Genomic DNA, 24,422 nt, shown 5'->3' with positions numbered 1-24,422 from the left:
CATATAGCAACTTATGCATTTTCCTATAATTTGTAAAATTATTTTTGTATGTTTATGGGTAAGAAAATATATCAGTGTATTGGCACAATCCCCCTCCCCCAAGGCACAAACAAACATTCCCAGGTACATACTGAAAAGTATGTAAGTAACCATTTACTACTTTGTCATGTTGAAGAAATTTTTATTGCAGGCGATTTGTTTTCTGTCATCTTGGCCAAATTATCTCCTGTGAGCAGGAAGCCAGGAAAGCAGCAGATCAGGATGTAAACTGGTGCAAGGAGGTGATAAAAGGTTCAAAATAGCAAGAGCTGAGACAGTTCAGAGAGGACCTTGAGCTCACCTTACTGTTACTGAGTTACTCTTCAAAAACTTTAGAGAGGCAGCGGACTGCTTCAGGAAGCAGCAGGAGCATAGCTGACTTACACCGTGAAACTAGGTGAGGATGCTTGGCACGAGCACTCTTCAGCTTTAAAGAGGGTCTTCAGGGGCAGCGCTTTTGGCCTTTGCTTAGCCAGCACTTGTCTCAGACTCGGTTTCCGTTCTACCCAACTACAAACTTGGCCCCTTCCCATCTCTCCCTCTTATGTACTTTACAAGAGCAAACTGTAATAGTGCTTGTGAAACACTTATAGATGTTTCTAAGGATTACCAATCAGGATTGTTTATTTGGCCCGGCATTTGTAAACTTCATTTTCGATATTTTGCATTAATTAGAAATTGTGTGGGTATGTTCTTGGCTGAATAAGCACTGTGTTTAAAAGAATACTTTCTTGTGTTGTTAGTAAACTGGGGATAATAGCAACTTCCTGTTTTCTATATCACAAAAAGTGAAAGAATCAAGGGAATGTAAACAGTCCCACGTTTCCAGAGGAAACATGCTGTGATTTTTTTTTTCTTTCCAAATAAGTATTTAATCAGTAATTTTCAATTTTGCACGTCTTTTGCTGACACTAATTTATGGAGTTGTAACTCTTACCTTGAATTATTTTCTTCACTTCAACAACAGTAGAGATTACCTGAGGCAGATGCCAAATAATCACCCATTTTCTAAACTTTAAAAAAATGTGAACTCTGGGAAACTTGCTATAAAGTTAAGAGTTATAGAGAGCATAACTCTTGATAAAATAAAAAACTAGTTGGTGACTGGGTATTTTGCTTTTTCTGACCATACCATTCATTAGATGGGTGCACTCAGAAAATAACCTTTTTAAAACAATAATTTATTTCTTTAAATGCACATTGGTGTTTACTGGAGTGTCCATATGAGGGTGTTAGCTCCCCGGAACTGGAGTTACAGGCAGCTGTGAGCTGGCACCTGGGTGAGGGGACTTGAACCTGAGTACTCTGGAAAAATAGCTAGTTTTCTTAGCCACTGAGCCATCTTTCCAGCCCCAGAAAACATCTTTCGGCGTCTCTGGACTCCATTTTATTTTCTTGAGACAGGGTTTTCCCGTGTAACCAGTTCAGTCTGGCAGTATCTCATCCAAGCCTATCCTGAGCTCGTGCATCCTCCTGTCTCAGCTTCCCCAGTGAGAGGACCATAGGCGCATGCCATGACTCACAGCTTTTCCATTTCCGTTCATGTTACACGTCTGTGAGGGGTGCTATCACTCTTCTGCTCTCGGCTTTAGTTTTTTCTTTCCTCCTTCCTTCCTTCCTTTTTGTTTTTGTTTTGTTTTTCTGAGACAAGGTTTCACTATGTAGCTCAAGCTAGCCTAAGACTCTGAGAGCCATCTGCCTGTCTCCCAAATGGTGGGATTAAAGATGTAAACTATCATGCTAGGAAAGTTTAAAATAAATTAATAGTGAAAAATATGAAGTTTATTTTAATTTATTTAACAATCTAAGAAATTCACAGTACGCACAGTTTTGGTGTAGTTGGGATTCGGGAATCTTGGTGCCTTTAATGTGACAGGCTTTGTAAGTAAAATGCATGGGTACTTTAGATAGCATGTGGGAAGGAGTCTCTCTAAAACTGACCTCACTGGCTGCATTCTCAACAAACCAACCTGGTTCATTCAGCACGGCCTTCATCATCCCTGACATAAGATTATGTTATCTTTTTTAAAAATAAATGCATGACCACCAGACAGTATTGATCTGTCAGACATGATGTCAGGGCCTTCACAGCTACCATGGCTTTTGTCCTCTCCATCCTTCATGTTCTTATAAAATCGCACTTTGATCCCACAGGAACTTTAGCAGTGTCCTGGTGAGATGGAGGCGCAGCCTGCTATCCACCTGTGTCGGGAGGAAGTGCGTAGTAGTCTCTTAACTTTTAAAATCTATGTTCCTTAGTTTATTTCCTGAACGTGTCATGGTTTAAGTTAGACTCAGGACTTGGTGCTATCTAATCGTTTTCTCCAAATCACCTGTCCTACTGTTTTGTTTGGTTGATTTGTTGTCTCGAGTTCTGACTATCACATAAAGTCCTTGGGCCACCAAGCTACATGCTCAGCCTTCTGCGGGTCTTTGGATCTTTCCCTCTTATGCATCTTGTAAAAATAATAGTAATATTAATTCATGGTTGAGCATGGCTCAGTAGGAACTTGCTGCCAAGCCTGACAACCTGAGTTAAATCCTCAGGTCTCACATTGCGGAGAGGACTGATTACCTAAAGCAGTGTCCTCACACACACTAAATAAATATATTTAAAAATAAAGTATTAATTCATAAACTTATGGAGGCCTTTCAAAGGATTACTAATAACTTTTACAAATACTATCTCATTGATTATCACAATAGCTCAGGCTTCTCACTACTATCTTTAACTTATTCTGAGGAAGGACTTAAAGCCAGAGTTCAGTTAATTAATGGCCCAGATAGCAATTCTGATTCTAACCTGTACTCAACTCACAACATTAAGTCCCTATTGGCTCCAAGCCAGGTTTTGTAGGGTCTAAGTCTTCAAAATGTTAATAGCTCTTTCTAAAATAAAATTATAACATAACACATAACAAGAATATAATCCTGGGCTGGAGAGATGGCTTGGTGATTAAGAGCACTGACTGCTCTTCTGAAGGTCCTGAATTCAAATCCCAGCAACCACATACATGGTGGCTCGCAACCATCCATAACAAGATCTGATGCCCTCTTCTGGAGTGTCTGAAGACAGCTACAGTGCACTGCACTTATATATAATAAATAAATCTAAAAAAAAAAGAATATAATCCTGTTCACTGCCTTGGAAGTAGGTGCTAATAGGTACCCTTTAGGGTTTTTTGTTTGTTTTGTTTTCTGGAGACAGAGTTTCTCTGTGTAGCCCTGGCTGTCCTGGAACTCACTCTGTAGACCAGGTTGGCTTTGAACTCAGAAATCCGCCTGCCTCTGCCTCCCAAGTGCTGGGATTAAAGGCGTGTGCCACCACTGCCCAGCCTAAAAGTGTTTCTTAAATGAATAAAACCTAAGTGATATAAGAACAAAATGGGCTGGCACTACAGTTTAGTAGCAGGGCACTTACCAAAGCACTGGGGTGGGGGATGAGGTCTGAAGTAAATCTTAACTGTATAACTGTATTGTCATAGCAATCCTATAAGGTAGGCTAGGAGCTAGGTATTACCTTTCTTTCAGAGTGGAGAATGGGGTTTATCTTGCCTAAGGGCACAGTATAAGTATGTATATATATATATTAACATGCTGAACCCTTCTTACTGAAAGGAGGCAGAGGGAAGGTGATAGGACACAGGGCCTCTTTTCAATCTCTGGTTCTTTAACCACAAAACAAAGTATAGGGCCCATTTCAGAGGGTTAGGAAAACTAGTGTAGGTGAGAAGAGGCTGGAGAGTAAATGACAGGGAGGGCAGGATCTTGGTATCCAGCAAGAGCCTTGGAAGTCAGAGGGCCTAACTTCTTTAAAAAATATTCTCACTGGGTGTGGTGGAGCACATGCCTTTAATAGGAGCTCTTCTGAGGCAAAGCCAGGTGGATCTCTTGAGTTCGAGGCCAGCCAAGGCTACAAAATAAGACCATGTCTCAAAACACAAAATTAAACAAATAAAAATATTAACACTGACTGTGGTGGTGCATGCCTGTGGTAGGGAGGCTGAGGCAGGTTGGGGTTTTTTGTTGTTGTTGTTTTGTTTTGTAGGTTTGATCTTAGTTCGAAGCCAGCTTGATCTACACGTGGTGAGTTCCAGGCAAAATGGAGCTATATATATACACATGAGGCTATCTCAAAAAAAACAAAACAAGAAATCAAAACCAACCAACCAAATACCCATCTCATAATAATAGAAATATCAAGGGTCCTAGTCATTAAGAGTACTCACTAGTTTACCACTTCATGAGACTTTGGTATCCGGGCTTGGTGAAGAACCCAAAATGGCTCTTGTGACATCAGGTTCTGTAGCTTTGACTTTAAATGTTGGCCACTTCCTAGCCTGGTGACTTCTGCCAGTTAACCTGTGAAGCCCGGGATTCCTTATTTACAAAATCTTCTTAGCATCTATCTCATACGGTTGTGAAGATCACACAAGATAATTCCGGTGCAGTGCTTAGCATGCAACTATCCCAACCCCACTAGTATACTTCCGACCCGTCCCCCAAATCCAGTGTTCATAAACTTCTGGCCTGTGAACATGCTTACTTTTGCATTTCCAACATACACACCCTCTGCCCCGCGGCCAGTTTCTCCTAACCAGCTTGTCCTTAAACTAAGCGTTCATCAAATACCATAGGTCAGGCTCTGTGACGAGATACTTGCGTAAAATTGCACATTAAACTTCCTAACGCCTCCACAGTGGCTGATGTAGCGCGAGGAAACAGGCCCGGAGGGTTCCAGCAACTTCCCCAGGTCCCCGAGCCCGGGTTCCAGGCCCATGTTGGAGTCTACCAGCGTCCATTCAAATGCTGTCCAGTCCCTCGACTCCGCGGGTCCATCGCCATCGCCCTCCGCACCTCAGGGTCGGCCTCAGGGCAGTTTTCCCCCTTTCCTCCTCCAGAGCCTGAGGGGTGAGGCCCGCGATGGCGTCCCGGGCTCGCGCCCAAAGCAGCAACCCCTCAGTGCGCAGAGAAGCGCCCGGGGCTGTGCAGGGTCTCCGGGCCGCGGCGCCGGGTCACGTGGCGGGAGGGGGGGGCGGGCGCCGGGGCGCGCGCCCGAGCGAGCGGGCACGCGCAGCCCGCAGCGTGTGGAGGCGCGAGATGCCGAGCAGGGTGTATGTATGGCAGGGAGGGGGCGGCGGCCGGGAAGGCCGACTCCACCCCCTGTGCGCATGCTCCAGCCCCCGCGGGTTATAAGGCAGCCGCGCCTGCCCCGCCAGACAAAGTGGCGAGCTGCGACGTGACCGGCCGGTCGTGTAGGTGCAGCAGCCAACGAGCCCGGCGGCGGGCAAGGGACACGAGCAGGACCCCCGGTTCCGAGTAACTGCGGCCCGCGCCGCCGCGTCACGCTTACTCTGGGCGCCGCGAGACACACATAACGGTTAGTCGGGACTGAGCGGGCTGCGCGCTGCACGGAATCCGCGGTGCCCTTGGTGCCCCGTGGAGTCGCGGAGTCCCGCGGGCACGCGGAGACTCTGGTTCCCGGGGCAAGGGTGGGGGGAACGACAAGGCATCCTGGGCGCGCGGAGCCGCATGGCCCGGAACGTGGCGTGGGTGAAGGGAACCTTGAGGCGCCCGGCGCTGCGTCTCTCCCAGCCAGCCGCGCTGCGGGCCCGTGGTCAGGTGGCGGCTGCCGGGCTGCGGGAGTCGGGTCATGGTGCCCGGTGACCTTGGGGAAGACGCTTCCAGTGCAGCCTACTCTAAGCGCCTGGAGAGATGCTTAGGTCGGGAAGAGGGACGACCTGAGGCCGGTTCACGTGGTGCACGCCTGCCGCCTTCTGCTCGGAGGGAAGGCACTGGGGCGGGAGTTACTTAGGACTCGTGGCATGCCCGCCCAGCCTCCCCCGTCTGCCAATCGGTGTCCCACCTGGTGACTTGCTGGAGTGGTGTGAGGAATGTGAGGAGCTGCATTGCGGACCGCCGCAACCACACTACAGGGTTCGAGGGAACTTTGAGGAAGGGGCTCTTTGTGGTCCTACCTGTGGCTTCGGAGCGTCGGCACCCCGGGGAAGAAGATTTAAATAATCTTACATTTGGTCAGAGCAAGCTTTCTGAGCCAAGTACATCCCTTTTCCGAGTGCATTTTAGCCTTTCTTTATGGTGGCGTTTTTTTGGTGCTACCAGCAGTTGCGAAAACTAGCTTCTGATCACTCAACCAGGAAACGCACGTGCTACTACTTCAGTCTTTTCCCGTTTTCCAGTGGCTCATTATAAACTGGCAGGCTACTGCTAGTAGTTACACAGTGACAAGCTACTTTTGCTTTTTTACCCGTAACTAATTTTGAAATCTTCAGGCGTTATTCAGCTTAAGCTAGGGGTGTGTGGCGCAGTAGTAAGTGTACCGTACCTGCCTGGCCTACCGTGCCTGCAGCTCCAAAGTTTGATCGCCGGTATTGGAAAAAAAATTATTATGGTTTTGAAATAAAATGAGTGTATGCTGACGTGTGAGATTAGTAATTGTATGAGAGTTTGGGAAAGGGTGGATAGGAACTAAGTCAAGGTGGGGTTTTTGTTTGGGTTTTTTTTTTTTTGCTTGGTTTTTTTTTTTTTCTTTTTCAGCTTACTGTTTTTTTTTTTCTCTTAACAGGATCTCGAATTTATTTATTCAACATTCATTTATTTTAATTAGTTGGTAAATGGTGCTCCTAAGTCCAAGTTTTCGGGGATGGGGGGGGGGCGGGCAGGCAGTCCATGGCCTTAGCCTTTCGTAAATTAAATACAAGGTGTACAGGCAGGAGGTATAAGCTTTAGTGAGACCCTTCTCAAAACACAAAGCAAAAAATGACCATGTTTTACAACTTTGCATTCCAAGTACCATAAGAAATGACCAATAATTCGTGAATTTAGATTGGGGGGGTGGTATCTGTTCGGGAACTCTGTAGACCAGGTTGGCCTTGAGTGTAAAGAGATCTGCTTCTGTTTCCCCAATGCTGGGATTAAAAACATCTGTCACCATGTCCAGCCTAGGATAAATTTTTAATTGAGTGTATTTCAGTAATTTCATTGCGGTTTTAAGTAGATACTGTTGGTTTATCAGATTGTAACTTTGTTAAATATGAAAGTTCTTAGTTTGAGGAGCATTTTGAGAGTTTTAAAGATTTAGCTGTACAATTTACGTAATCCTAAACAGATTAAGGGGGCAGGGCGGGGCATGAGGCGGCATAAACTTGGATACCTATAACCTGGGGCAAAAATAGAGTTTGGTTAGTATTTTCCCTTCTGAACGTGTCATTCCCAGTGTGCTTCAGGAAGTTCCTAGTATGCGTTTCATGCAGGGTCTAGGTCCCCATGTAATGCCTACCCACTTGACTTTATTTCCCGTACTAGGGACTAGGAATATGGAACTTAAACACAAAACTGAAAATTGTGGACAGGGAAGTTAGGATTCAGCAGAGATGGATTCTAGTATTTACCCTTGGGTTTGTAGTCTAGCTGGAACGCAGATATAGTTAATCACTCTTAGCAAACAGTTTTAGGGGAAAGTAAGGTTACTATAGGAACAAACACGGTATTGTATAGGTGTGAGAAGATGCTCAATTTAAGGAAACAGTAGGCATGCCTGCCTCTGAGGAAATGCTACTTAATCTGAAGTTTGACAAAGGGGTGGGAGCTAGTTTGGCATAGGTGGTAATAGGTTGAAAGGGCATTTCAGACAGTGCTGGGGCCATGGAGAAGCTGAAAGAATTTCATCAAAAAGTAAAACATAGAAAGGCCAAAAATAATAAGGGACTAGAAGTGTCAGCCAGTGGAGTATCTTCAGTCATTGTAAGGACACAGGAAGAGACTAAATAGTTCAAAGAACTTAGTATGCTGAGCAGATTTGCATTTTAGTGTCATTCTGGGGACAGCTGGTTTGAGGGGTTCTCAGAGTGGGACCATATGTGAATACCTAGGGGAATCCTTGAGAAAAGGAAGGAAATGGGTTTTTGGTTGAGGTGTTGGAGGTGGGAAACAAGGGTGAAGTTAAGAATGTGGTTCAAGTTGCTAGCTGCAACAAATATAAGTTTTATCTTCATTTTAACCAGTGGAAATACTGAGGTAGTATGACTATACCAGAACTGCCCAACTTACAAAACTTGGAGATTAAATTTAAAGCCATTTCTGTTTTTATTGGTGAAGCTGAAATTTTTTTGTTTCCTCTTTACCTTCTCTACAGTTTATTTAGTATGGAAAATGCTAATTAGCAATTGGTTGAGTCACTCCTGTGTCATTGCTATCCGTTCCTACTTTCCTTGTCGAGCAAATCCTAGAAATAATAATAGTAATAGTAATAATAATAATAATAGTAATAATAATAATAACTTTACTAGCTTATATCCATAGCTATCTGAAAGCTAGGAGTCTTCAGAAATCCATAGTCATATTGTCCTGTTTTTTAAAAAATTTTTGTTTTGTTTTGTTTTGTTTTGTTTTGTTTTGTTTTGTTTTCAAGACAGGGTTTCTCTGTGTAGCCCTGGCTGTCCTGGAACTCTGTAGACCAGGCTGGCCTCGAACTCAGAAATCCGCCTGCCTCTGCCTCCCAAGTGCTGGGATTAAAGGGTTCACCACCACCGCCCAGCCCTGTTTTCAAAAATTATTAACATTACCAAATACTCATCAGTGGTCAGATTTTCCCAAGTTGTATTTCTGTCTATGTATTGAGTTTTGTTTTAGTAATTAGTTCCCTTGATCACGGATACAAACAAGGTCATATGTTATATATGTTGAATGTCTGAAATCTGTAGGTTTCTCATCTGATTTATTTGGAAGAGAGCCCTTTTTCCTTCCAGTCTTCCTGGCTTGGGAATTTTATTTTATTTTATTTTATTTTTTTTTTTTTGATTTGGTTTTTTCGAGACAGGGTTTCTCTGTATAGCCCTGGCTATCCTGGAACTCACTCTGTAGACCAGGCTGGCCTCGAACTCAGAAATCTGCCTGCCTCTGCCTCCCAGAGTGCTGGGATTACAGGCGTGTGCCACCACTGCCCGGCCTGGCTTGGGATTTTGAGCTTGTCCTCCTGGCATAGTTTTAACATGTTCTGATTAGCATAACCCACTGCCCTTGTGTTTCCTCTTATTGGAAGCTCACTTGAAGACCAAGCACTGCAGTCAGGTTTTTATTTCTGAGAAAGGGTTTAGGAGGAGAGAACAGGTATATTTCATGTTTGCTATTTCTAAGACATGTGATGGGGTTTTGTTTTGTTTTGCTGTATTCACAATCTACTCTTGGTTTGAAGGCAGTAATTTAATTGCACTTTAGTTTTTACCAACTTTATATGTGCATGTTTACATTCGAGACCCTCTCAGATAGCCTAGGCTTGCCTTACACTTTCTGTGTACCAAGATAGCTTGGCTTGGTTAAGACCACAGGCATGAGCCACCATGCCAGACTGTAATCCTATTTTTATTTAGTATGATATATGAACTCTTATGTGAGTTCCAAGGATTGAACTCGGGTCATCAGACGCCCTTCAAGTTTTTTGGGGGAGGGAGGGTGTTTGTTTTTAAGCAGTGGTACCTTGATCTACCTTTTCCAGTTACCTCTGAGGCATTTAAGTTTTAATGTAATGCTTATTCTGTTTCCTACTTCTTCCCCCTGGGAACCCAAATCTTGTGATTCCACTGTTCTTCCAGGTAACCATGCTTAAATACTCGGCTGTCATCTCAGTACTTCCCCTAGTAGGCCTACTTCTCCCACAGACAGGGAGCTGCCACATCATCTTTGCCTCTCAGTCTCTCTTCCATTACTAAAAAAGAGTTTCAAAACTCAACACTCACAGTCACAGAATGAGTTCACCTTCACCAAGTAAGGAAGGCTCAGCCTTTGAAGGATATCACAGACCATGCATAGATGAGCAGGACCCAGTTCTGTTTATTGTCACACTACTACCCTGTTGCTAATTACAGCCCATAATATTGTTCAATTTGATTTGACAGAATTAGCCTTTGTAGAGAAAAGAACTTTAAAATGTTCTGGTATTGTAAATTGCATAACTGGTCATTGGTTGAAAAACAAATCTTTCCCATGCTTCTGTTTTGCCTCTGGTGATTGGTGGTGTTTCTTTGTGGGTCTGGGATGTTGGGGATGTACATTGGCTACTTTCCTCATAGTTATGACCAAGTTACCTAGTTACCTACAAGAAGCAACTTCAGGGAGGCAGGCTTTCTTTTTCAACCCAGGTTTTGAGTATCACATCAGAGTGAGGAAGGCGTGGATGGCATCAGGAGACTGGTAGCAGCAACTTAAGGCTGCCTGCTCACATCTGGCCCATCAGGAAGCAGAGCTGGGCTATAGACCTCCACACCTGTCCTAGGACACACTTCTAGCTAGGCATTATCTCCTAAAGGTTCCTCAACTTCCCCCAGACAGTGCCACCAGCTAGTGACTTATTTATTATTCAAATACATGAACCTGTGAGGAACATTTTGCTTCCAAATCATAACAGGATAGAACCTAGTACAGGATAGAACTGAATAATGGACCCTTTCCTTTTCGGGCCTGCGCGCTTGCGTTATGCTCCTGGGTCCACAAGGTGGCAGGAGAGAACCCAGCTCGGGATAGTTTTCCTCTGACCTCCATGGGAGTGGTGTCCACACACCTTCACACACATACATTCTTTCTCTTGGAATAAATTTTAAAAGTTGAGAAGAAAATCACACTGTTGTTTGTAAACCATCTTGAAGAGAAAAGGCCTTTTTTAAAAAAGGATTCTTCGTGTAGTTCTGGCTATCCCAAAATCACTCTGTAAACCAGTCTGGCCTCAAAATCTGAGGTCCACCTGCCTCTGCCTACCATCTACCACCCGGCTAGGTTTTCTTTTTTTAATATTTTTAAATTACATTCCTATAGCAAGAAAGGAGAGAAGGTGTGTGTTGGGATTCCTGTGGAGCAAGAGGACAATTTGCAAGAGTTGATTCTCACCATGTGGGTCTCCAGGATCAAACTCTGGTTGTCAGGCATGGTAGCAAGTGCCTTTAATTGCTGAGTCATCTTGCCAACCCAGTTACTGAGTTTTGAGAATGAACCAAAGCAGTGTTTTACATAGTTTTCTCTTCTATTTTCCTATAGGAACTTTTTTTTTCTCAGTCTTATCAGAGATTTTAAACTTAGAGTCTGCAGGATTAATCCCTAAAGTGTGTGGAGTTCAGTAGAGTTGGTAAATTTGTTGGAATCTCAACTATGGCTGTAGGCTTGTTTGTTGTGTTAGTGCCTGTGACTAAGAAACTAGTAAATCTCAGACTTTTATCAGCTGTTAGACACAGATTGAAATTGCCACCATTTCAAAATCACCGCTAGTGCTTAACAATGTCCAATTAAAAATATCTCGACAGTTGTAATTTTAATTGTTTATGCATCTATGCGTTTACTCTTTTTTGGTTCTTCGAGACAGGGTTTCTCTGTGTAGCCCTGACTGTCCTGGAACTCACTTTGTAGACCAGGCTGGCCTCCAAACTCAGAAATCCGTCTGCCTCTGCCTCCCAAGTGCTGGGATTAAGGGTATGCCCCACCACCGCCCGGCTTTGTTTTTGTTTGTTTGTTTGCTTGTTTTGTTTTTTAGAGGATAGGGCTCACTTTGTAGCTTAGGCTGGTCTTGAACTCACTATGCAAATTACAACTCCTCCTCCAGCCTCCAGAGACTGGGATTACAGGTGTTGCCAAAGTGCCCAGGACTCTGGCACCCCTTAGGGAAAGCATTACTCCTGTTCCCCTGTGAGAGTGAGGCTAGCCAGACCTATAAAGCCACACAGCATCTTGTCAGGATTATGTAAGCATAATGTCACAGGTTAAGTCACAAATTCAGATAGGATATTTTTCAGTTTAGAAAGTGTAGGTGCCACCAATTAAATGGGTATCTTAATTTGACTTGGATTTTCTGGCCCTGTTAATCAGCAAATATACTTCACATTCATTGAAATATTGTATTCAACAGCTCAGTTGGAAGAACCTCTAAAGAGGTCATTGAACCTCAGCCTTGAAATCCTTGCAGATTAGAAGCACACATCCTTACCTCAGCCTCTTCTGATTCTATTAGTACTTACTCTTAGCACTCTGTCACTTAGAAACCTCAGTGGAGTAGAAGGGAGGTGAGTGGTTTAATAATTACTCTAATTTGAGGAAAATCAGGTGCTCATTTGGAAATTGTATATTTCTAATAAAAAACCCAGTAATTATTTTAATGACAACATAGTGTGAGGATTATATCATCAGTAATTAGGAAGGCTATTTAAAGACTGGGCGTGTGGTTCGGTTGGTGAGTGCTTGCCTATTTAGTGTTCAGTGTATTTAGCAATAAGTCTTTTACAAGAAACCACTCACAGTATAGAACAGTATCACACTTGAACTGACACATTAAAAACTACAGTATTTATCTTTCAGGATCTGGTTTATTGTATTCAGCAAGTGTCCTGGGGGGGTCCATTCATGTCGCAAATGACAGAATTTTCTTTTTTCTATTTAGGCTTAAATTAGTGTATGAATGTGTGCATGATGTATATATGCATGCATATATGCCATGCATGGTATTCATGTAGAAGAGAGGACAACTTTGGAGTCAGCTCATCAAACTCAGATGGCTTGGAAGTACCTTTACCCACCAAGCTGTGTAGTGTCCTAACAGTGTCAGCTGGGCATGTAGGCAGAAGCAAGTAGAAGTTTGTAGAGGCAAGCTTACATTTTGTGTGGTGTTTCTTTATGCAGTATGATTAAGATTGTGTGTTGTAATTGATGAGTGTTTTGTTAGTCAGGCCCAGGAGTCATCTATTTTTCTTTCATAGATGCTTTTCCAACCCCCCCCAACATCCCCCCCCCCCCCCCCGCCTTTTTATTGGGTGGGGGTTGGGCGACTAAGTCTAAGACCCTGTGTGGCTTAATTCATTCATATCCTCTCTCTCTCTCTCTCTCTCTCTCTCTCTCTCTCTCTGTCTGTCTCTCTGTCTCTCTGTCTCTCTCTCTCTCTCTCTCTCCACTTGTACAAGAAGCTAGATCAAAACAGTTAAACAGGAGGCTACTATGTTAAATCAGTCTTATGGATCTGAGTGTCTGATTTTGAAGCCTGAAACTAGTTTATGCTTAGTAACTAGTGAGCTTTAGATACATTCTGTGTCTTTTACACTCACAACCTGGCTGCTGTCCCCTTTAGGAAGTAGTATCAGAATACAGGGAAATTAATAGTTTCCTAGGGCTTTTGTAACTTCTCTCTGGAGAGAGTGAGAGCATAGGGGCTGGAATACAACATTGGCTTAATAGTATAATGCATTCTTTCTATCCCCACCCCCAATCCCTGTGTTTGTGTGGGAGAATCTGCGTGTGATTGTGGGTACCCTCAGAGCTGGATAGCCTGGTGCTTATGAACCACCCAGTGTAGGTGTTGGCAACTGAACTCGGGTCCTTTGCAAGAATAGTACATGTTGTTAACTGAGCTATGTCTCTAACCACTGGTGTAACTTTTTTTGGGGGGGGGGGTTGGGGGATAGAGCCTCACTGTGTAGATCTGGGTGTTTGGGAGATCACTCTGTAGACCAAGCTGGTCTCAGAGTACAGAGATCCCCTCCTCTCCCCTCCCACTCCCTTTTGGTGTTTTATAGTCCTGTACCAACCCCAGGTACATGCAATCTTGGGCTGCCCCAGCGGGCTTAACTTCTGAGTCCTAGAAGGCACAGCTTACCATTCATTCAGTCACTTGTTTTTTAACACACACACACACACACACACTCACAGTTACTGTAAGGCAATAACATTTAAACTGCAGGGCTGCTGCACACTCTAAGATTAAAGTCTTAAAACTTTTGCTCTATCATTCAACCCCTCTGGATTTTAACATGTGAGGTTTATATTTGTTCCCTTTTCCTGAACTACAGGCAGAGGGTCTAGTCCTGTAATTTTCTATTGAGATAAGGCCTTTTGTGTAAGAAGAAATTCTGGTGTAAATGGAGACATTTAATCAGAATTTTATGGTAATTGTAACAGTTATTTATCAGGTGATGGTAGAATTGTGTTGAATCTGTTTCAGGGTTTTTAAATGTTTGCTGTCTTCCCCCCCCCCAAAAAAACAAACAAACAAACTGTATTTTGACATTCATTTACTTGTGAATCTTCCTAAAGCTACTTAAAAGTTGAAAATCTAGATTTTGTTGAAAAGCGTTTATTAACTTGATGAGGCAAGTCTTCATGACTGAGAATTAGAGCTGCCTTTTGATTGGGGCAAATCAGAGCTGGAAACTAAGCACAGAGTTTAATCACGTCTAGCACGTATCACTGTTCTAGTCAGGGCTTGATGTGTTAGCGCTGCTGCCTGTGTGTAGGTGTTATTTTGTATATGTAAGTACTCTTGAGATCTTTTTAGTAGTTCTTTGGGAAATGAGTGCACTTGTACTTTGCAGATTTAAATCCACTTTGCAGATTTAAATCCACCAGCACACCTATGTTAAGTAGCTTTTTTTATTTGGTCGGGTACAATTTTTAAGGAACCTGTGGCCTGAATGAAATTTCCTACAACAGATCCCCATACAGGTGGGCCCCTGGGCTATGTTTGTAAAAAGAAAGGAAGGGAGGGAGGGAGGGAGGGAGGAAAGAAAGAAAGAAAGAAAGAAAGAAAGAAAGAAAGAAAGAAAGAAAGATCATCCAGATCCTTAATATCTAGATAGAACTAAATATAATAAAAGCTATATTTTTTAAGAACACGGGTACCTGAGGTCTTTGTTGACCTACCCATTACTGAAGAAGTGTGCAGTTTTACTCATCCCATGTTGCACTGGGATTCACTGTCTCTTACAGTAAAAGCTGGGTCCTCAAAGGAAGGAAAAAATTGTGACTGCATAGATCTAGGGAGAGCCCTGCATGAGAAATCAAAGAGGATTCTGGGGTGAGAGAAGGAAGGAAAGGCAGCTCCCATGTCTTCTCTCTTGGACACCTGTGCACGTGTACATAAACCATGGAGGTGTAATGGAGACTGGGAAGAAGGGGCAGACTTGTGAGAATGGGGTGCAGTATGAGCAAGTTGTGTGAAAATGTCAGTGGCACTCATCTTGTACACTGATAACAAAACTGGGTATGTTTTTAAAAATCCCTATAATTCCATAAAGTATCATTGCCTACACTGATAACAAGAGAACCATTTTAAAAAATCACATAGAACAAACTACTAAGAAACAAAAGGTTGGAAACCAAAACAGAAGAGTAATCGGTTCTTTGGACTGGCAGGTGACAGGTTTGTTGCCTCCCTCTTCCCCCCCTGCCCCCCTTTTGGAGATAGGGTCTCACTATGGATGCTTCCCTCACCTGAAACAACAAAACCCAACCAGTCGTGTCCTTTGTCATTCTGATTGCTAAAAGGCTTTTAGAGCAGAAAAGGGATTTATGGAGGTTGTTTTATTGCTGACACAAATTTTTTCCACTTCTTATCCTTCAGATACTAGATTTGCACTGCATCTTGGAATTCATCTACACTTAAAATGCCACCTGCAATTGGAGGACCAGTGGGATACACCCCCCCAGATGGAGGCTGGGGGTGGGCAGTGGTAGTTGGAGCGTTCATTTCTATTGGCTTCTCCTATGCATTTCCCAAATCCATCACTGTCTTCTTTAAAGAGATTGAGGTTATATTCAGTGCAACAACCAGTGAAGTGTCGTGGATATCATCGATCATGCTGGCTGTCATGTACGCTGGAGGTGAGTGCCTGTAAGCTCCTTTAACTTACATTAGGCAGCCAGCGCCTGGACATTTTAATATCTTGCTCAATGTTACTTCCTGAAATGTATTAAGCGTGCTTTTCATCCCTGATAACCCTGGCAGCTCTTACTCCCTCATTCCATTGTGGCTTTTTGGAACAGAAATGAAGCGCAAGCCTCATTTCTCTTGCTCTCTGCCAGATACTTGAAAAGTAAACATTTTTAAATATTGAATTGCAAGATTTCAAATGTTTCTCAAATGTCTGGAATAGTATAGTTCAGAGTCTCAGGTAAAATCTGTAATTTAAAGACTAGGCTTGTCCCACAAGGACAGAGGTGAAGACACTGCCGCCCCCTTTGAGCGGCAGCCTCATATGCATGTGCACACACCATGACACAAGCTGAATAAAATCTTCACTTTTCCTGTGATGGTTTGGGCTCTAAAAGCATTTTGGCTGCACTTAAACTTGAATTGTATCTTTTTTCCTTTTTGTTTTCTTTGGCATGGTATGGAGGTTGTCTAGAAAGTAAATTGCTTATTTAAAACATGTTTATTTTACCTGGAGTTGTCAAACCACAATTAAACATGAAAGTTTAACCTACCATAAAACTTGAGGTTGTTTCATAGGAATTCTGGGGCAAAGTATTTTTGTTTAGCCAGGTTGGCAGTGTTCCATGTTGTCTTGTGAGATATCTGACAAGATGGGTTTTTGCTAAGAATTTGGTGTCTCAGATTATACTCACATGTGGCTCTTTAACAGCCAACACAAAGATTCTGCTTTTCAATGGAGAATAACTTAGCCTTAGGCTGCTAAATTGGTAGCAGATTCAGCAGTCTTCACTAAGTCTCTTGAGTGGATTCAGCTCTGGGCTGCATGTTGTGAGAGAGAACACTAATTCTGCTGTTCTTTTTGATGTAACAAGCCCCACGAACAAACAGCACTGTGTAGTTGAAGTCACAATTTTTTCGGAAGTTGGGTGGGTAGTTTGTCCTTTTGTTTTTTGAAACAGGGTTTTTGTATAGCTTTGGCTCTGCAGAAGCTGGCTGGCCTCCAACTTACAGAAATCCACCTGCCTCTGCCTCCCAAGTGCTGGGGTTAAAGGCACACAACACTGCTGCCTGACTTGAAGTCATAATTTAATTAAACATAATTAAGTTCACTGATTAGAACAGGGATAAATGGGCAGGAGCAGTAATTTGAAGACCTGCTTTTTCTTTCTGTTTATCTTTATGTCTGTAACTTAAATATATATATGAGTATGAGTGTTTTGCCTGTGTGCCATGTGAATGCCTGGTGACCTCAGAGGCTGAAGAGGACTTCAGATCCCCTTGGACTGGAGTTCCACTTGGCTAGGAATTGCCGTTGATGCAGAGAAGCCAACCTCAGTCCTGGAGAAGAAGTCAAGCTCTTAACCAGCTGTGCCCTCTCTGGCATTCCTTCCTCCCTTCCTTCCTTCCTGGTTTGTTTTTTGAGACAGGATCTCTGGTAGTAGGGTCTAAGCCAACACCTGACCCCATGCTAGGTTGGGTTTTTTTGTTGTTGTTTTGGGGGGGGGGTTGTTTGTTTTTTGGTTTTGTTTGTTTGTTTTTTGATTTGGTTTTTTGGAGACAGGGTTTCTCTGTGTAGCCCCTGGCTGTCCTGGAACTCACTCTGTAGACCAGGCTGGCCTCAAACTCAGAAATCCTCCTGCCTCTACCTCCCAGAGTGCTGGGATTACAGGCGTGCACCACCACTGCCCAGCTACCATGCTAGGATTTAAAGGCCTGTCCATTCCCCCCTCCCCCTTTCTCTCTTTGAGACCCTTTCTTTGTCTCAAAGGTTAGCTTTGGGTGTCTTAGAATTTGCTGGGTGGACCAGGTTGGTCTCACTCACAGAGTCTGCCTGCCTCTACCTCCCAATTGCCAGGATTAAAGGCATACTCTATCTCATTTTTTAAAAATACAGTTCCCATTATATAGGCCTGGATGTCTTGGAATTCACTATGTAGATCAGGCTGCTTACCTCTGCCTTGGGTAGACTTATGTCACTGTTAACATTTTTAACACAGGTCTCTGGACTATTTAAATATTTTTAAATACGTTTTGAGAGCTAAATTATCACTTTGTTTGTTTTATTTTGGCTTTTTAGAATTATTTATTTTATGAGTACACTGTAGCTGTCCTTAGACACTCAAGAAAAGAACATCAGATCCCATTACAGATGGTGTGAGCCACCATGTGGTTGCTGGGAATTGGGTTCAGGACCTGTAAGAGCAGTCAGTGCTCTTAACCACTGAGCCATTTCTCCAGCCCCCAAGGTTTTTATTTTTATTTATGTATATCTTTGTCTCTGTTTCCATGCATATGAATGTAGTAGTCATAGAGGCCAGAAGACAGCATTGGACCCATCAAAGTTGGGAGATGTGGGCAGTTGTAAGCTGCCTAATATTGGGTGCTGGGAACTAAACTCAGGTCCTCTAAAGGAGCAGCAATTGCGCGTAGCCACTGAGCCATCTCTCCAGTCCCAGAATTAGAGTTTTCAAGGGATAATCCTGGTTGTCCTGTAACTGACTATGTAGACCATTCTGACTTAAAGTCACAGAAATCCTCCTGCCTCTTCCTCCCAAAGGCTAGGATTAAAGGTGTGAAGCACCACACCTGGCCAGAGAAAAAAGATCTGAGTTGCTTTTTATTTGTTCTTCCCTTTTTGGGGAGTTCAAATACAGAATTAGTAACACTAACCTAAACTTCACAGAACAGCAGCATTGCAATATTTATTTTAGAATTTTGACTATGTAAAACCTTATGAATAATTCATATGAAAATGTACAGGTATTCTATCAATGTCCTATACAAACTGTAAACTTAAGTTTTCAAGTGATCTGTGATGTCATGTAATGAATTTTCATTCACTAGACCTCTGGTAAGGGCCTGTTCTTGCAGCCAGTGTCTGCTAGCTGCCTCTCATGACAAAAGGAAAGATATGTTCCCTCAGGCCTCTTTCAGAAAGACACTTGATAAACTCATGAGGCTCTGACCTAATTATTTCCTAAAGATCTTGCCTTTCAGAACTCAGTCACTCTTGCTTTTGGGTTGAGTTTTAACATGATTTTCCCCCTACCACGTGAGGATAGAGCCCAGTCATCTGCCTTAACCAGGCAGGTTCCATTGTCCTGTAAATAGTCATTCGTTCCTCAAGTCATATTATCTATGAAATGTGAAACTCGATTTTTTTGAATTCCAAATAAATGAATTTAATACTTCATTTTGTAACCAGCAGAAAATGTTAGTTTGAAGGTGTGCCTCACACGGTGGTATAAAATGCAGTTGTCAGGCTAATGAGCCATGGTGGTGGACTTACTAGTTCTCTAGTTGAAATGATCCACCTTCTCATTTAGCTTTTCTTTTATAGATATGGGGATTTGTACTACTACACGTTTGATTCTCTCCTAGGTCCTATCAGCAGTATCTTGGTGAATAAATATGGCAGCCGTCCAGTAATGATCGCTGGTGGGTGCCTGTCTGGTTGTGGCTTGATCGCAGCTTCTTTCTGTAACACAGTACAGGAACTTTACTTGTGCATTGGTGTTATTGGAGGTGAGTGTCTACTGATTCATTTCCTATTTATTTATTGTCACTATTTGATAGTGCCCTTGTCATTTTAGAGCTGCTCACTGAGTACTAGTAAGGTGGCTCAGAGGGTAAAGGAAGCCTGAGTCTTCCCCTGACCCACATGGTCTAAGGAATAAACCAAATCTGGTAGGGTCAGTCCTCCCTCTCACATCATGGCATGGGCATGTGCATACACACATAAAATTGTTTTATTCATTTAGAAGACAGGGTCAACTGTATAGCCTTGACTGGCCTGAAACTTGCTATATCAGCTAGGCTGGCCTTAACACTCAGATTTATCTGCCTACACTCAGATTTATCTGCCTATGCCTTCCCCTGCACCATGCTGGGATTAAATGGAAGAAACTACTGTCATATAATATGTAGTTATTGCTAATTTAATATAAGAGACAACTGCATCATTTTAAGAATAGACAGTGGCAGCAGGGCAGCGTGGCACGTGAAATCCCAGCTCTTGGGAAGCAGAGGTAAGCAGAGCCAGCCTGGCCTACAGAATGAATTCCAGACAGCTAGGGATGCTGAGATAAAGTTTATGCAGTGATTCATGGGAGAGCGGCCATTGGCTGTTCTCCCCTTACCTCTTTTTCCCATGAAGAATAGGCTTTTATTACAATAGGACAGGGTGCTAACCAGGTGACACTTCTGAAGGTTGAAGGTCTTCTCAGTTTTTATGTAGTCAGCAAATTAGGAAAATGAGCTGTTGAATATAACATTCAAATGTATGGCCTGCCATACATTTTCTTCAGTGTACAAAACTAAGCTTCGTTTGCTTGTTCAGACCAAAGAGGATGAGATTTTGTGTATTTTGTCGTCATTTTCTTTCAGTTAACTATGTATTATGAACAGCTTTTATTAATGTCACTCAACATTTGAGACAGAACAAAATTTGCCATGTCCAGCTCAGCTCCAGGAGTTGATCTTATTGGGGCAGTGAAGGAATGAAGGAAGGATTCAGTGCATACAGAGGAAAGCTGGGGCCAGATAGGCAACTCTAGGAATCTCAGCATGGTTATTATACACAGTTAAACAAGGATGCAGGATTAATAGTACATAACAATAGTATCAAGACAGGGTTTATGGTATATAGTTGGATCAAGGATACAGTTTTAGCTAGGTCACAGCATCGAATCCCCTAAAGCTGGAGTTCGGAGGTGGTTTTAAGCTTCCCAGTATGGATAGTGGGACTCTAACTCAGGTCCTCTGCAGGTGCAGTGCACCCTTAGCCACCGCCCCATCTCTTTAGCCCCACTTACTCTAATTAAGCAAAGATTTAATGTCTTTGCCTGGTAAGTAATTTCAGAGATACTTCTGTTTATGACAGTGTGTGTTATTTTTGCTCCTTTCCCTAGGTCTTGGGCTTGCTTTCAACTTGAACCCAGCTCTGACTATGATTGGCAAGTATTTCTACAAGAAGCGACCATTGGCCAACGGACTGGCTATGGCAGGCAGCCCTGTCTTCCTCTCTACCCTGGCTCCACTTAATCAGGCTTTCTTTGGTATTTTTGGCTGGAGAGGAAGCTTCCTGATCCTTGGGGGCCTCCTCCTAAACTGTTGTGTAGCTGGGTCCCTGATGAGGCCAATAGGGCCTGAGCAGGGCAAGGTGGAGAAACTCAAGTCCAAAGAATCTCTGCAGGAAGCTGGGAAGTCTGACGCGAATACAGATCTCATTGGAGGAGGCCCCAAGGGAGAAAAGCTGTCAATCTTCCAAACAATTAATAAATTCCTGGACTTGTCCCTGTTTACCCATAGAGGCTTTTTGCTGTACCTGTCTGGAAATGTGGTCATGTTTTTTGGACTCTTTACCCCTTTGGTCTTTCTCAGTAATTATGGTAAGAGTAAGCATTTTTCCAGTGAGAAGTCAGCCTTCCTCCTTTCCATTTTGGCTTTTGTTGATATGGTAGCCAGACCGTCCATGGGACTTGCAGCCAACACCAAGTGGATCAGACCTCGGATCCAGTACTTTTTTGCTGCTTCTGTTGTTGCAAATGGAGTGTGCCATTTGCTGGCACCTTTGTCTACAACCTACATTGGTTTCTGTGTCTACGCGGGAATCTTTGGATTTGCCTTTGGTTGGCTTAGCTCCGTATTATTTGAAACATTGATGGACCTCGTTGGACCCCAGAGATTCTCCAGTGCTGTGGGCTTGGTGACCATTGTGGAGTGCTGTCCTGTCCTCCTCGGGCCGCCACTTTTAGGTATAGTATGCCTTCTTATATTTTTGGGTCTGAACTGGTTATAAAACTAATGTGTGAAAAACAGCTCTACCTTTAAAACACAATTGAAGACTGAATTTTAATAATATTGTGCATTTCAGCAGTAGTCAGAAGAGTACCTCTTTCATGGGATCAAAGTGTACCAGTGACTGTCCTAACCCCTGTGCATCTTGGACTGTTTTAGTAGCAGTTCCATAGATAATTCTGTTTAGTTACTTTAGTTTATGAGTCATTATATAATTTGAAAGCTTGGGTTCCTAAACCTTTTAGGTGGGTGTTATTTGGTTTAGTTTTTTCAAAGCAAAGTTTATGTGTAGCTCTGGCTGTCTAGAACTCTATAGACGAAGCTTGCCTCAATTTCCAAGATCCTTCTGCCTCCCAAGTGCCGAGATTAAAGGCATGCACCACCACCACCTGGTTTAAGCTTTTTTAAAATCCCATGTTGGGCTGATGGCACACACCTGTTATTCTAGCACTTGGAAGCTGAGGCAGGATGATTGTGAATATAAGATCAGCATTGGCCTGCACAACGAGATCCTCCCAAATGTTCCAATTTCCTTTTAGATATTCATGGTGGTTGGTTTATAGATACGATTTTAACCAACTTACTTTAAGATTCTTATAGCCAAAGATTGCCTGGACCTCCTGACCCTTCTGTGCCCTCCCCTCAAGTGCTGCAGTCATAGACCCCTAGACTTAGGGAGGCTTCGATAGTGCTCCTTTCCAGCTGCTCCCTGGTGAATTGCCACTTCATATCAGTTTTCACTCCCCACTATTTCTAATCTGCCCCCTTTACCATGTCCACCACTCTTCTACAAACTCCTGTCCGTGGCCCATTTCCTCATATGGCTTCCAAGGCTCTACAGAGCTTGGTCCTATCTGTCTTTCCAACCTGTTTCGTACCCTGGCTTCTTGCTCTCTGCTCTAGGACCGTATTCTTGCTTTCCCCTGTGCCTTTGCAATGGCTCTTCTGCCTGGATCTCCATCTTTTCCTTTACAGGCTCATCTTCCTGCAGTCTCAGCTCGAGTGATGCTTCAAAAGAAGCAGCGTTCCTCACTTACTCACTGGTGTCCACTGCCCGTATTCTGGCCCCAGACCTCTCCCTGTGGCACTTGCCAGTTTGTATACTAGCCATATAGAGTTCCTTTTAAACTGGTCAGGTGATATCATTTCCATCAGACAGCACAAGCTTTTGGGAGAGGATGTATGTGATGAGCCATTTTCCAAATTCATTTGGTGTCAAAACAGGATTCCCGTAGCCTGGAGGTAGCGGGTAGGCCTCAGTTCAGACCCTGTGTTCCCTTCCTAGTCCTGTGACCTTGAAGCAGTTGCTTACTGTTGCTGTACTTGAATTTCTGTAACTGCTGGAAGATAAATTGTGGATTTGGTGCTGAGAGTGCTGTTGGCTACAGAGCAGTGTCCTCCGGAAGTGCTGATAAAGAACTTTGGCCTTGGTGTCTGGAGTAGATCTGTGTGGCCTTGGACACTCTCAAACTTCCTTTGAATTACAATTTTACCCTTTGTGTAGTGAGAGAATGGATTATGATCTGACTTTTATCATTGAGATTTGCCAAGAGTTAATTGTTGCCAATTTGAAAATAGAAAATACAAGGCCAGTCAAAATCAGAAACATAAATAGGAAATCTTGCAGTTCATTTTTTGTACTTGTGTTTGTGGGCTCTTTGAAGGTTGCTTTGGCATCTTACTGAGTAGATCCTTGCCCTTTAGGAGAGGTGTCCTTGTGCTCTTACCCACATAGCCTTGTTTTCTGCATCTTTAGGCCGCCTCAATGACATGTATGGAGACTACAAATACACGTACTGGGCTTGCGGCGTGATCCTCATCATCGCTGGAGTCTATCTCTTCATCGGCATGGGCATCAATTATCGACTTGTGGCCAAAGAACAGAAAGCGGAAGAGAAGCAGAAAAGGGAAGGTGAAGAGACCAGCACCGATGTTGATGAGAAGCCAAAGGAGACAATGAAAGCGGCACAGTCGCCACAGCAGAACAACTCCGCGGACCCTGCCGAGGAGGAGAGTCCAGTCTGACACCTGAAGAGAGCAGCGTGTGACCCAAGACATCCGAACCCATTCTGCTGGCCTCTAGTCTACCAGTGGTGCTCAGTGCAGACAGTGGACATTTGTGTGGAAAACCTGCCAGGTGTTCATTGGTGGGATTTTTTTTTTTTCACTCCTTACCAATGCCTGAATTTAAAATATACTATGCTTTAGGTAGGGAGTGGTTGGCAAAGGATATGGGAAAGAAGTAGTGATTTTTTTTTTTGTTGTTGTTTGTTTGTTTTGTTTTAATCTTAGCTTTTAACAGTGTCATGAAGATTATAATATGTGCCTTAAGTTTTAGTTTTTAGAACTCTTTAGAGAGCCTTAACTTTTAAAACCATTCTGCTGAATTCATCTGTTTTAAATGTCATTTTAAAAGGAAAAATAACAACTAGCTTGCTTGAGGTAACTAACTTTAATCTTGTTTTGTTGTTGTTTGTATGTAATGCTTTGTCAGACATTGTTACCGGAACATTTATGAATAGAGATATTGGTTAAAAGTTGCAGGTTTATAAAATACTGACTAAAGTATTTTTCTAGCATTATAGTTGCCTGGCAAATCTGCCTGCTAGGTATATATTTAAGAAATTTGAAGCATAAAATTCTGGGAGCATCTTGGCAGTTCCAGACACAGCCTGTCACCTGCTGGACACCTCTTCTCAAATGCTTACACAGCCTCGGGCTAAAGTGTTCTCACTACGTTGTTACCTTTGCTCCTATTCAGAGACACAAATAGTTAGAGGTGATTGGCCAATTTTTAAATCAACTGCAAAAAGTTAGTATTAACATCTACAATTCTTTAACACGTCTGATTTAATGTAGACAGTATTTCAAGTATCAGCTGAATTCA

General features: G+C 43.0%; 1 protein-coding gene across 2 annotated transcripts; it reads left to right on the top strand.

Moving 5' to 3' along the window:
- Positions 1–306: 306 nt before the first annotated feature.
- Positions 307–23,700, top strand: Slc16a1 (solute carrier family 16 member 1). 2 transcript variants are annotated; one of them, XM_052179579.1, is made up of 5 exons: positions 307–436; positions 15,425–15,684; positions 19,118–19,261; positions 20,647–21,492; positions 23,292–23,700. In XM_052179579.1, exons 2-5 carry the CDS (start codon positions 15,468–15,470, stop codon positions 23,558–23,560), a joined length of 1,476 nt encoding a protein of 491 aa, XP_052035539.1. In that variant the 5' UTR covers positions 307–436; positions 15,425–15,467; the 3' UTR covers positions 23,561–23,700. The 2 variants fall into 2 exon arrangements, with proteins under 2 accessions (XP_052035539.1, XP_052035538.1); XM_052179578.1 differs by lacking the exon at positions 307–436 and adding an exon at positions 5,243–5,419.
- Positions 23,701–24,422: the final 722 nt, after the last annotated feature.

The sequence above is a fragment of the Apodemus sylvaticus genome, chromosome 4, assembly GCF_947179515.1.
Source record: "Apodemus sylvaticus chromosome 4, mApoSyl1.1, whole genome shotgun sequence".
NCBI lineage: Eukaryota > Metazoa > Chordata > Mammalia > Rodentia > Muridae > Apodemus > Apodemus sylvaticus.
Note: the sequence above shows the minus strand (reverse complement) of the source record. Positions and strands in the feature narration are given on the sequence as shown.